The sequence below is a fragment of the Argentina silus genome (genome assembly GCF_951799395.1).
Source record: "Argentina silus genome assembly, chromosome: Y".
Classification (NCBI taxonomy): domain Eukaryota; kingdom Metazoa; phylum Chordata; class Actinopteri; order Argentiniformes; family Argentinidae; genus Argentina; species Argentina silus.
The window spans coordinates 12,014,084-12,028,261 of record NC_139654.1 but is presented as its reverse complement, the minus strand read 5'-3'; the positions used below and the strand labels follow the sequence as shown (position 1 = coordinate 12,028,261).

Below are 14,178 nucleotides of genomic sequence, written 5' to 3'. Positions count from 1 at the left end.
ATTCCCAACCTCAGATCCGAGCAAGAAATTAAATTGTTCACAGTTCACACCAAATCTACCATTGACATCAATGAAGAATTCACAAGATGTGCTAAGTGCTTGACTTGGAGTTAGGATCTGACACATCCTGAGGTTTTTCTCAGGTCCTTCAAAGGGACCACAGCTACAGTAATAGTCCAGTAGATTAATTAATTAGTTGTTTATAAAGTGAGCAAGAAAATTGGCACACATAATTAGCATCATTTTTCACACTGAACAAAATCTGATACAGTGATAATTTAGCCTGAGCTTATCTACTGGACTAAAAGGGTCAGCAGTGTCTCCCCTGCACACTCACAGGGTTGAGGAGGACGGTGAGGAACAACTCTCCACCGCGGATGCTCTTGTCCAGCTCTTTGGAGCCTCCTGGGTACTCGTTATAGAAGATAGTGTGGGTGAACAGGCCACATATCTGCCTGGGCAGCACCTGGTACAGAGGGAGAGAGAGAGAGGAACTAGTCAAAATGAAGTGTAGGAGTCAAAATAAACAATAACCTTGTTCCGTCTGTGAGCTCTTTTTTTATACATATAACACATATACATGTACGAAAACAAAAACAACATACGCAGGTATAACCGCCCAACTCCCCATCCTATCACTGCTGACCAATTTGTTTGACTGCTGTCAGCCCAGCTAGCATTATGTGCCGTTGGTAAGATGATAGCTCTAGTGATGAATCGTCATTTTTGTGAGCTCTTCCTAAATACTCACTAATGGCCATATTCAGACTTGAGATCCGCATGCTTAACTATCTTGCACTTATTATGCATTTATTAATGTCAACGGGGAGACTAGTAGCTACACTTGTTGGCGGATCTCAAGTCTGAGTACAGCTGTAACTGACTATCTTTCTGTTCAACTGATAATCCCACTGAGGTGATGACCGGTGATGTTTTTAGGTTAGGAGGACTCTGACCTGGATGCCGCTGTGGATGAAGCCTCTGCGGTAGCGTGCGGGCCTCAGGTGAGGGTACTCCTCCGTACTGGTCACCCTGATGCCCCACACAGACTTCCAGGCCTTGTATAGCTGGCTGTGGACGGGGTACACCCCAGAGTGATGGGGGGCCACTGCATAGCCCATATCTGTGGGAATCCCATGCTCCTGCAGGGAGGGAGGGAGATAGAGAAAGAGGGGGAGAGAGAGAGAGACAGACAGAGGATGTCAATAATGTAGGTCTTGGGAGATGACATTTAATAGCATTAAGACAATGTGATGCATACAATTAAAGAGGGATAAACTATTAAGATAGTCAAATTATGGATATTGCACTAGTGTGTTCATATTTCAGTCTACACAAACAGTATTTATGCAGAAATGAATTTCAGCATGATGTGGGAAGAACGTCTCATTTGGTATGACCGTGTTTCTGCTTTCACCATCCTCGACTCCTCTCCTCTGATGTTTTGAGTAGAAATCGAGTGAAGGACAAGAGGAGAGGATGTGAGGAAATCGAGAGAAAACATATTGTGGCCATATTGTATCTCTGACAGTGGTGTTTGCTTGGTGCCCTGGCTGGTACTGTGTCCGTTGTAGGTTGGGCACTATGTGCAGGGAATGCTTAACGCCAAGGTGTTCAGATGGTATGTCCTTGCTAAGGAGAGACTGTTTGCAGGCTCATTAAGCGGTGATGAAGGATTCCTCTCTACTCCTCTCCCCTGACCAGTCTGCTCAGAGCCACCATCCATCAATGTCAGTCACGAGGACAGTTGCTTGGCAGCAGGGATTACTGAGAGGGGACGCACTGGTTAGTATTCATCACACGCACACGCACACGCTCCCAGAGCCCAGGACCCTGGCTCCCAATGCCACTGACAACATAACCACTGCAGCCTTGGGGCATCTTTAGCCATAATGTCTGTGAGCTGTTTCACTGTCCTTAAGGGCCTTATTTTACTTCTACCTGGCAGGTGGCCAAGACCCCTGACTCCAACATACAAGGTGAGGCACAGGGAGAGAATCAGGATAGGCCGGCCAGCTACAGCAGGTAGCACATCAGTGCTTAATTGTACTGTACATCAGAAATGTCAATGTAATCAAACAAGGAACATTTTAGAACTACCCAGCATCCAGGAATGCAATTACCATTCACCATCTGGTTAGACATGGCCATTAACTACTAGGTGTCCTACTACAGTAACCCAAGAGCGCATACAACAGCATCCAACCCAGGCAGAGAGAGAGAGACCAAAGAGCTGAGACAATAGTCATTGTATTACCAAAGACACGGGCCAGAAAAAAAAAAAAATCTATATCTATATATATCTATATACAGTGGGGGAAATAATTATTTGATCCCCTGCTGATTTTGTTAATTTGCCCGATTACAAAGAAATGAGCGGTCTATAATTTTTATGGTACTTTTATTTTAACAAATAGACACAGAATATCAAAAAAAAAAGTCCAGAAAAACATATTATATAAAGTTATAAATTAATTTGCATTTGATCGAAGGAAATAAGTATTTGATCCCCTACAAACCAGCAAGAATTCTGGCTCATACAGACCGGTTATATGCCCATGAGGCACACAGATTACTCCTGTCACTTTAAGAAAGTACTCCTAATCTCTGCTTGTTATGGGTATAAAAGACACCTGTCATTAGAATCAATCTCTTCCATTCCAACCTCTCCACCACCATGGGCAAGACGAAAGAACATTCAAAGGACATCAGGGTAAGACTTGTAGACCTGCACAAGGCTGGAATGGGCTATCAGCAAGAAGCTTGGTGAGAAGGAGACAACTGTTGGTGCAATTATTAGAAAATGGAAGAAATACAAAATAACCATCAATCGCCCTCGGCCTGGAACTCCATGCAAGATCTCGCCTCGTGGGTTAAGGATGATCATGAGAAGGGTGAGGGATCAGCTCAGAACTACACGGGAGGAGCTTGGTAATGATCTCAAGGCAGCTGGGACCACAGTCACCAAGAAAACCATTGGTAACACACTACACCATAACGGATTGAAATCCTGCAGTGCCCGCAAGGTCCCCCTGCTCAAGAAGGCACATGTACAGGCCCATCTGAAGTTTGCCAATGAACACTTAAATGATTCAGAGAAGGCTTGGGAGAAGGTAATGTGGTCAGATGAGACCAAAATTGAACTCTTTGGCATAAATTCGACTCGTCGTGTTTGGAGGGAGAGAAATGCTGAATGCTACAATCCCAAGAACACCATCCCCACCGTCAAACACGGAGGTGGAAACATTATGCTTTGGGGTTGTTTCTCTGCTAAGGGTACAGGACGACTTCACTGCATTGAGGGGCCAATGGACGGGGCCATGTACCGTAAGATCTTGGATGAGAACCTCGTTCCCTCAGCCAGAGCACTGAGGATGGGTCGTGGATGGGTCTTCCAGCATAACAATGACCCAAAACATACGGCCAAGGCAACAAAGGAGTGGCTCAAGAAGAAGCACACTAAGGTCATGGAGCGGCCTAGCTAGTCTCCAGACCTTAATCCTATAGAAAATTTGTGGAGGGAGCTGAAGCTTCGAGTTGCCAAGCAAAAGCCTTGAAACCTTCAGGATTTGGAGAGGATCTGTAAAGAGGAGTGGACCAAAATCCCTCCTGAGATGTGTGCAAACCTGGTGACCAACTACAAGAAACGTCTGACTTCTGTGCTTGCCGACAAGGGTTTCTCCACCAAGTACTAAGTCATGTTTTGCTTGGGGATCAAATACTTATTTCGTTCGATCAAATGCAAATTAATTTATAACTTTTTTTGTTGATATTCTGTGTCTATTTGTTAAAATAAAAGTACCATAAAAATTATAGACCGCTCATTTCTTTGTAATCGGGCAAACTAACAAAATCAGCAGGGGATCAAATAATTATTTCCCCCACTGTATATATAATACAATAATAGTAAAACTAAACGAATGTCCACGACTGTGCACACCAGCGCCTCATATTATTACAATACTCAATATTACAGTAGCCACTGTGTTAGAAACTGTAAGGTCATTACCCCTCCTCTCCACAAGAAGACACCAACCAGTGAGTTGTGGCTCTCAGGAAACGGAGACCCAAAGGAGCTGACACTAGGACTCCAATGGAACTGCTTCACAGACATGCTGGGTTACAAGAACAGATCCATCATCTAACATCAGCCTACTATGAGGAATATCTACAAAGTGCTGGCTAGCCAATATGATCCTCTAGGCTATCTGACCCCTTTCACAACCCGTGCAAAGACCCTAGTACAGGATCTATGGAAGCAGGAGAGAGGATGGGATAACATCATCAAAACAGAAAGCTTGTTGGAGAGATGGCAAGCATGGGAGTTGGAACTGCAGAATCTCCCTAACATACATTTTCCTCGCTGTTTTCTGCCCCGTTGTACCAACGCCGCCACCTCAGAATCCCACATGCATGTTGCAGCGTTCGGCCTGTAGAGGGAGCTACAAGACCGTGGCCAGGACGGGGGGACGGGGGGCGAGGCTTTGTTGCGCAGCTGGTGCGAATGAAGCCTTGTTTAACGAAATGGTTAAGATGTGTGTGCCTCTGCTTTCAGTAGGTGGGCTGGGAACGGCGGAGTAGGAGGAGAAAGGTTAAGAGAAGAACGGCAACTTTCCAGGTGCCAGGTGTTTGAACGGCTGGAAAGCCAAAAGACTGAAAAGTCTCCAGCGATATACAAAATAAACGGACAATTTCCTTATTCCCGCACTGCGTCTGCCTCTGTGTGTCACGGACCTTGCTACACATGTGTTCTGTGATGCCTCTGAGCGAGTATATGGTGCTGTTGCCTACCTTCAGACCAAGGACGAACATGACCAGACCCATGTCAGCTTCATCATGGCCAGGTCTTGTATAGCCCCTAAACGCCAGCTATCTATTCCTCGCCTTGAACTATGTGCAGCCCTATCTGGTGCCCAGCTGGCTAACCTTCTCAGTTCTGAACTCACTATTTCACTACAGTCTGTCATGGCTAACATCTGACTCCTGTCGCTACAAGGTGTTTGTTGGCACAAGAATATCTGAGATTCAGACTCTGACTGACACAAAGAGCTGGAGATTTGTTGACTCAAAGAATAATCCATCCGATAACCTAACACGGGGCAAAACCCTCCTAGAGCTTTCCCAACAACACAGATGGAGTCAAGGCCCTCCATTCCTCTTGCTGAACACCGACTGCTGGCCAGTCAATCCCTGTGCACCAGCTGAACCAGAGCCTGTTGAGGAAATCCATGTTCTATGGCACAGTGAAGTCAGATGACGCAAACCTCCCTGATCTGAGTACAGTAGCTGGGAAGATCTGGTAAAGGAAACAAAGAGTGTGCTTTATGGGGCGGCAGATCACCACTCAAATATAGCAGAATGCTACATAGAATCAGAGAGACATCTCCTGCAAAGGGCCCAATCAGAATGCTTCCCCGAGGAATTCAATGCCCTCAGAAATGATGACCCCATGCCAAAGAGTAGCAGATTACTCCCTCTGTCTCCTGAATATGACCCTGATCTCAGTCTCATCAGAGTGGGAGGCCGACTTTGAAGAGCGGAGACCCTTGACCATGACAATATCCATCCAATCATATTGGATCAGACACATCCCATAACCAAACTCAATATCAAGCATTATGATGAGAAACTGCTCCACCCAGGCCCTGAGCGTGTCCTGGGAGAAATTAGACGCAGTTACTGGATCCCGCATGGGAAGCCATTCGCAAGCATCAACACCAGTGCCAAGACTGTCAGAGATGGAGAGCCAATCCAGTCATTCGCAAGATGGCAGACCTTCCTCCAGCCCGTCTTAGACTGTCTAAGCCCCCCTTCTGGTCCACAGGCATAGACTGTTTTGGGCCTTTCGCAGTGAAAATCGGCCGCCGCACAGAGAAAAGGTGGGTCATCCTCTTCAAATGCTTGACAACATGCTGCATACATCTGGAGCTGCTGGACAGTATGGATGCAGACACGTTCTTGATGGCCTTCAGAAGGTTTGTCTCACGCAGAGGAAAACCCTATGAACTGACTGCGGGACTAATTTCAAAGCAGGGGAGATAGAGCTGCAAACTGCCTTCCAGGCCATGGCACCCGACTTAAACCAGCAATTGGCCCACACACAAGTGAACTTCCAATTCAACCCTCCATCTGCCCCACACTTCGGTGGAGGATGGGAAAGAGAGATAAAATCAAACAGGCCCTCCGTGTTGCACTAGGAAACCAAACGAAAACAGAAATGGTCCTACACACAGTTCTGGTTGTGATGATAGTTGACCCCCGATACCCTCAAGCATCATGGCCTATTGGAAGGATAACTGAAACCTACCCCGGAAAGGATGGAAAGGTTCGCAGCGCTAAGCTCATTATTCAGGATCGAGAATACACACGCCCTGTCTCCAAACTAATTCCACTCCCTGAAATCACTGACCAAGACAGCACATGACATGTATTTGCTGCACAAATCCGGGGGCGGCTGTTAGAAACTGTAAGGTCATTACATCTCCTCTCCACAAGAAGACACCAATCAGTGAACGTGTGGTTCAGTGAATTTGTGGTAGGACCTCCCACTGGCGTTGATAAGCTGGTCTAAAGCTGGTTACATCCAAGCGGGCAACCACCTGCCCCCTTATCCTATCCCCTCCCCCTTTCTCCAATCCATCTCCAAAGACCTCCTTCCGTTCCTTACCACCTTAATCAATTCCTCTCTATCCACAGGATCTGTCCCAGCTGCCTTCAAGATAGCCAGAGTCAAGCCTCTTCTCAAGAAACCAACTCTTGACCCGTCTGCTGTCCATAACTACAGACCGGTGTCCCTTCTCTCCTTCTTATCTAAAACCCTTGAACCCGGCTTTAAAGCTGGGCACTCTACTGAAACTGCTCTCCTCGCTGTCACGGAGGCTCTCCACTCCGCTCAAGCTTCCTCCCTCTCCTCTGTTCTCATTCTTCTGGACCTGTCCATGCATTTGACACAGTAAACCACCCAATCCTTCTCTCCACCCTCTCAGAATTGGGCATCTCTGGCTCTGCACTCTCCTGGTTTGCATCCTACCTGGCCGATCGCTCCTACCAGGTGACGTGGAGAGGATCGCTGTCCTCTCCACGACCCCTCACCACTGGTGTCCCCCAGGGCTCTATCCTTGGGCCTTTACTGTTCTCTCTCTTTACCAAATCTCTCGGCTCTGTAATTTCGTCACATGGTTTCTCCTACCACACCTACGCAGATGACACTCAACTTTTTCTCTCCTTCCCCCCTTCTGACTCACAGGTGGCAACACGTGTCTCAGCATGTCTTGCAGACATTTCTGCTTGGATGTCAGCCCACCACCTAAAGCTCAACCTTGACAAGACTGAGCTGCTCTTCCTCCCAGGGAAAGCCTGCCCTCTCCATCACAGTAGAAAACTCTACTGTGACCTCCTCCCATGGCCGGACTCCCCGCCTCCTCCATCAGGCCTCTGCAGCTCATCCAGAACGCTGCCGCTCGTCTGGTGTTCAATCTCCTCAAATTCTCCCATGTCACGCCCCTCCTCCGCACCCTCCACTGGCTCCCGGTAGCAGCTCGCATCAAATTCAAGACCCTGGTGCTCGCCTACCGGGCGGCAAAGGGAACAGCCCCTCCCTACTTGCAAGCAATGGTTAGCCCCCAAACCCCTGCAAGATCACTCCGCTCGTCCACCTCGGCTGCCCGCCTGGCACCGCCGCCTCTACGTGGATGCAGTGGCCGCGCTACTCGGTCACGGCTTTTCACTGTCCTGGCGCCCCGCTGGTGGAATGAGCTTCCCACTACGGTCAGGACTGCAGAGTCACTTCCGATCTTCCGCCGTAGATTGAAAACCCATCTCTTCAAGCTACATCTTAACAGTCCCTCCTAAAGACCGCTTCACCCTCACTACCCCCCCTATACTAACCCTAACCCCGAGACCTCTTCTGACCTGCTACAACCCTGTACAAGTTCTCTCCTGCTAATAAAATATATATTTTAAAAAAATTAAATGTTTAGCCTACTGGCATTACGACTGCCAATGGCCCCTGGTGTGAGCATTGATTACTTTGTCTTATGATGACTGTTGGATAGATGATTCATTAACTTAAACAAATGTATTGTTGTAAGTCGCTTTGGATAAAGGCGTCTGCTAAATGCCATAAATGTAAATGTAAATAAGGACCTCCTCCTCTATGTTTCCTTTGTCTCCAAACCTTCACCTGAATGTGCCATGTGTCTTTTGACTGACCGTCAATGTCAGTTAATTTCTGTTTGATTCTATTCTATTGGATTGATTTCTTTCTATTGACGTTGATATTCTGATGATGTATTCTGATATTGAAATTTTGACATGATCTCTGATTTATTCTGTTACTTATGATAAAGTAGGCCTGTGTTTGGTCAGTCATTGTTTGAAGTATGTCGGCTATCTTAAATGCATGTGATCTATGCTAGATTTATGATGGATTTATGATTTAAAGTGTATATATATGATTGTTTGTACGAGATATCATTTGTTTGTTTCTTTATTCAGAACCAAATATTCCTGTTCATCTAATTAGACAAAATAAATGGACTATGGATTGCAACCCTTGTTCCCTGGTGGTGTGTGGCTCCAGTTAGAACCCTTAATCCATAACACTCTGCCTCCACTCAGTTTCTCATATCCACAGAGCTCAATATTACAGTGTTACAGTAGCCTACTCAAGCTCAGACAAACACCTCATTTTCAAGATGGGTTCATCTGTGGGCATCTGAAGGTTGGAACTAAAAATAGAATTAATAATGAATTAACCAATATACTTATAAATCCATTACAAGAGATAATAATAAACTATAGACAGATATAGACTATAGACAGTGCCCTGCGTAATTAATGGGACAGGGAAGCATTTACTCTTCTTTTTGCTCTTAAAATTGGATTTAAATCTGAAGATTGACTTAGCCAGTCAAGAGCTTTACACTTTTTGACCCTGAAAAACTCCCTAGTTGCTATGGCAGTATGTTTTGGGTCATTCTCTTCCTGTACGATGAAGCACCATCCAGTGAAGACATTATGTAAGCAATGATTTCTGATAGAAATGAATTGCTATCGATAGTTATGTGATATATTGTGCAGTCCTATTCAACGGTAACACTTAGTATTTACAGTATAGTGCCCTGGGCCTGGGCTCTCACCTGGGCAAACAGCATGTTGAGCCTCATCTGCTCGGCCAGCACGCTGACGTTGTGGAACAGGTGGGGCTGCATGTGACTCCACATGTGGGGGAACCACCAGAACTCCTTCCTGTGTCTTAGCAGCATGTCGTCTCCCCGGTCCTCCTCATCTGTGCCTGGAGGGGTGGGGGAGGCAGAGGGGAGGGATGAGTGAATGCCACTGAGAGCACAGAGTTATAAAAACACTCGAAGGGACATGTACATAGGCATTTTACATTTACATTTTTGACATTTAGCAGACACCTTTATCCAAAGCAACTTATAACAAATACATTTGTCTAAGTAAGTGAATCATCTATCCATTAGTCTTCATAAGAAAAATAAATCTATGCTAGGACCAGGGGCCATTGGCAGTCACAATGCTAGAAGAGGCTCCAGATAAGGCACCCATAGGTCTGCCGTATTGGTCAGGAGTTAATTCATTAAATAGCCTGGGTAAACTGAACATTTCTCTGTAATGAATTGACTAAAATGCATCTTACTGTATATGCCTCTCCTGACCAAGATGGCTGACATTATCAGTGCATTCCAGAATTGATTTGTTTATGATGGTACTGAAATACATTACAATGTGCTCTCTTATGGTACCTGTGTGATAGAACTTTCCGGAGAAGCCAAGGTTGAATGTGAAATTGGGGACCAGTGTTCGCAGCTTGTTTTGAGTGTTGAGCAAGGCCGACAAACAAGAAAAACAACGGTCAATTTTCGAATTAAAACACCTATTTGATGTGAAAACAAAACAGGCTAAACTACTAACTTCATTATTCAAATGTCCTAAAATACTTTATTTTCTCTCTTATATTCAAATCAATAACATCCACAACTCCAGTATTGCTTTAAAAAAACTAAAGATTGGATGGGTATTTCCTTAACTACTAGATGGCAAAATAACTCTGGGACATAACAAGAGGCAGATGCACCACACAAGTCAAGCTGACAGACTAGAAGCAGGAGATGATGAAATAGAAAACAACAGTTTTATATCTACAGTGTAGCTCAAAGCTGAGTCAATGAGCAGATGTTCTGGGGATTGTACCGATTGCAATGGGACCACGAACCAAAACTGTGGTTTGTTAAGTTCCCAAAACATCACATTTTATCAGTTCTATCAGATGACTACGGCAGCATTCTCCACACAAATAACTGCGTGGGGAGAGAGATAGCAACCTCTGGCTCCACAAATCAGCCCAGAGCTGCAGAGATAGGACCTTTACCTCTACTATTCAAACCTAAGGGAGAGATAGCTGTTGGAGCAGATAAGAGACACAATCGCAGACTTGTTTTAGGGGGGGACCAATGTCCATGAGCATGTGTGCATTCACATTGCAGATTAGGAGGAGTGTGCTTGAGTGAGAGAGAGTGTGTGTGTGTGTGTGGGGGGGGGGGGGGGGGGGGGGTTTGCTGACGGAGAGATAAGTGTAGAGACAGGAGGAGAGAATTCACATCTGATGACAAGCTGAGATCAGTGAGTGAACAGCGGCAGGGTCTGTTCCATAATGCCATCTCCTTCAGCTCAGTGGGCCTGGCTTTGTCTCTCAGGCCTTCAGTGAGACTGAGAAGAACATAGGGGAGGGTAAAGGAGGCTTGAGTGGACAGGAAGAGGAAGAGGAGCTCTGGAGCAGAGTGGAGGGTCCTGGGGGCAGCACACACAGATTGGCAGTGCCAATCTGGTGAAAGAGGGCTGAGTGGGCATTGGGCCAGGAAGGGCCATAAGGGGGGGGGGGGGGGGGGCTGGTCACCATCGCAACTGAACTCCACCGTCTGTGCAGAGTATACATAGAAAAGGTGAGCAGCAGTGCTCGTTGTATTTTCCATTTCATTATATATTGGATAGCCGTTTTAGTCTTGTAGATGTGGCCAGATTTACCACTGACTGACCTCAATATCCTTCTAATTCATCTGTTCAGAATCTAAGATCTAACAGCTTTCACCTCACCAGTAATATACGCAGAGATATTAGAGGGTCTCATTTGGGGTGCTACTGCTCAATTAAGAGCATCCCATCCGACCATGGTGACTCACTGAAGGAACACTTTGAGTGTACTGCATGGGAAATTATGTTGACATGAAGAGCTCCAGCAGGTGGATACTAGCATGAAGCATTTGTTCCTGTCCCTGAGATGTGGTTAGACATTGCTCTGAGGGTGGTGTATTCTTCACAAATAAAACCTGCCTATCATTCAAAGCACTAGATGCTTTCTTTCTTCATGTGTGTGTGTGTGTGTGTGTGTGTGTGTGGTGTGTGTGTGTGTGTGTGTGTACACGCATGTTTGTGTCTGGGTCTATGTGTGCTTTTCTGCCCAAATCAGCTTTAGTGCTTAGATAGTCAGTGCTGAGGCTGCACCCTGAGTGAGGTGATTAAAGCTAGAGTTCAACAGGAGGGCCAGGTGGCAGCTATACACACACTGGGATGAAGCAAGTGCATTCGTAGGCATCATGCCCTGTCTGTTCACTGACAAGAAAGGAAAATCCATTACCTAACCTATCTAACTTACCAGGTCTCTCCTGCAAAAAAGACTATTTTAATGACGCGAATAAACGGGTAAATAAAGCACCTAGTCTCTATCCACATCCGCTGTGTCCTGGGAAGGTTGGGCAAGAGAGACTATAAACCACCAAACCATACGATAACAAAATACCATAATAACATAACATAATAAGAGTCAAAAACCCCTTGCAGCCCTCAACTCTTATCCCAGTAACTGCTGCTCTGTGATATGATTGTTTTAGAAATCGCATCCTTGGTTGCTATGCTTGGTTGTCCCAGAAGAGCTAAAAATTGTTTAAGATGTGCACGCGTCAAGCTAATTATCAGGCTGAGTGACTTGTGGGAGCCCCCCCTACACAGAGTGTAACGGATCCCAAGTTCACCCCCTCTGCCCCATCCCGCTGTTACAATCTAAACCGCATCGCTGTTGTCAGTGCAAAAGCCTAATTAATCCTCCAATTATCTCCCATTAATTGTGTTAATTTTGTTTGACGCGTTTGGCAGAGTTGCCCTTGAGGCGATGTTTCACTCCGTTCTGCATTGCAAACTGCTGACGACGGTTAAGTGTTTGTGATGCCATAGAGAGTGTGAAGTGAGAAAAACCCATTAAGAGGGCTTGTGATGTAGTGTAGACTCTTGTGCATCTGCCTTTTGTCACTTTGAATAAGACCTTGGTGAAGACCGGGAATGGCTCAAGTCATCCAATGATGGTTTCCTAAAAGAGAAGTGAACACGTAATCAGGCCTATTGGACACCCTGGCAGGCTAACGACCTGACAAAAGACTAAAAAGACAATTGTTAGCAGAGACTGGAGCTGAGATTCATCCTAATAAATTCTAGCTAGCCGAGTGGCCCATTCCAAAGCAAGTCACACCTTACTGAGATTCCCATTGGAAATCAATCTCATGGTAAATAGGGGAGCACTTTCTTTCTACCACGGGTAAATGGTAAATGTGGGTATGCTTTCACAGTAAACATGTTATTTTCATAAGTTAACTGACTAAAATATCTTTGGAGCACGACATCACTGTGTTATTGCATTACTTCTATCAACATCTGAGGGTGAACTAAGGCTAAATACTTAATCTAACAAGGGGGCCTCTACAAGAGGGAAGGAGTAAGTTAGAAACACAGAGAGAGAGACAGAGACACAGAGAGAGTGAGTGAGTGAGTGAGTAAAGTTTGATCAGTTGATTAGATATTCATAGTTACATAGCCACAAATATGTTCCACTCTGGAAATCTCAATTTCAATCAAGTGAAAATCACAAATATGTGCTTTCAGCACGACAACGCCTAATCTATTGATAATAGAGAATATAGTATACACTTTGTGACAAAAGGTGATGACGTCACATAAATTTAATCATCAAAAATAATACTTGAAAATTATAAGTCCCGCCCCTTTGGGGGCGGATGTGGTGGGCTGTTGATGCTTGCCCAATGAGACGTGTGTGAGAGGCTAAGGTGTTCTGGTGTTTGTCGGAACTTGACATTTTTATGAGGATGTGGTCACCCCCATAGGCGAAAGAACCGTGAGAATGGATTGGATGGATTAGGGGAATCCCAGGGCCCTGAACTGTCTGAAGACCAACCGAGGTCCAGCTAAAGTTTGCCACTGATAAGATCATGTGTTTCCCGGGCAAAAAGGTGTATATATATGTGACCCTGAGAGCTGGTCACAAAGGCCCGAAGACTTGGGACAGCTGCATCTGACCAATCTCTCTCTCCACCATGGAAGATGTACGTAAGTTTTTTCCTATGTGTTTCCCATCCAGCGGGTGTAAGGGAGGGTTTCTGTAAGAGAGGTAATCTTTAATCTTTCCAGATCAAACAATTGACTCTTCAAGGCTTCATTCGTCACCTCGTCGTGAACGTCAAATAGCACGTGTTTCTCCATATCGCCCCTGGAGGGATGCTCCAGGTATGTTAAATAAATCAATAAATCAATAAATCAACAAATTATTAAATACATAATTAAATAAAAACTAGCTGTAACCTGCTTCTCTTCTTTTTACAATGGAACCAGAGGGTTACAACGATGAAGATTCTGGACCCCATGACACCTTCATGCTCTTCCAATCGCCAGACAGCGACAGCGAGGCGTATTTGCCGACGTCACCACGGGCTTCTCTCTACAGCGAGGATGCGCAGCTGCAAGGACTGAACCATCTAGAGGAGAATCGCCAAGGTTTTTATGATGTTGATGATGAAGATGTTCAAATGTCTCCCACCCTCAGTCAAGATGAGCATGTTGATAGTGGTCGCCATGTTGCTGCTCTCTCAGCTTATTATGAAGGTCTCGATGAGGGCATGGCTATAGCTGAAGTGTCTGATGATGATGATGGTTCAGAGACCGATTCTGTGAATAGTCTAGGTTTTGAGCAGAGTTTGATCAGCATTGAAATGAGGTTGCATACGGCCCGGTTGTTACGTGTGAGATCCAGAAATATAGCTCACCCTGATGACCGGCGTAGTAGACTTAGACAGATACGAAGGCGTACAGCCCTAT

The 14,178-nt window shown here is 45.5% G+C and overlaps 1 protein-coding gene across 1 annotated transcript in view; it reads right to left on the bottom strand.

The window, feature by feature from the left end:
* LOC310823784 (bifunctional heparan sulfate N-deacetylase/N-sulfotransferase 2-like) overlaps positions 1-14,178 on the bottom strand; it is a gene marked incomplete at both ends in the record, with an annotated part of 71,985 nt that overhangs the window by 736 nt on the left and 57,071 nt on the right. Inside the window, 4 exons of the mRNA XM_083696637.1 lie at positions 338-466; positions 957-1,142; positions 9,141-9,295; positions 9,768-9,855. Of these exons, the coding sequence (XP_083552763.1) occupies positions 338-466; positions 957-1,142; positions 9,141-9,295; positions 9,768-9,855 (558 nt within the window). The remainder of the gene's footprint in view (positions 1-337; positions 467-956; positions 1,143-9,140; positions 9,296-9,767; positions 9,856-14,178) is intronic.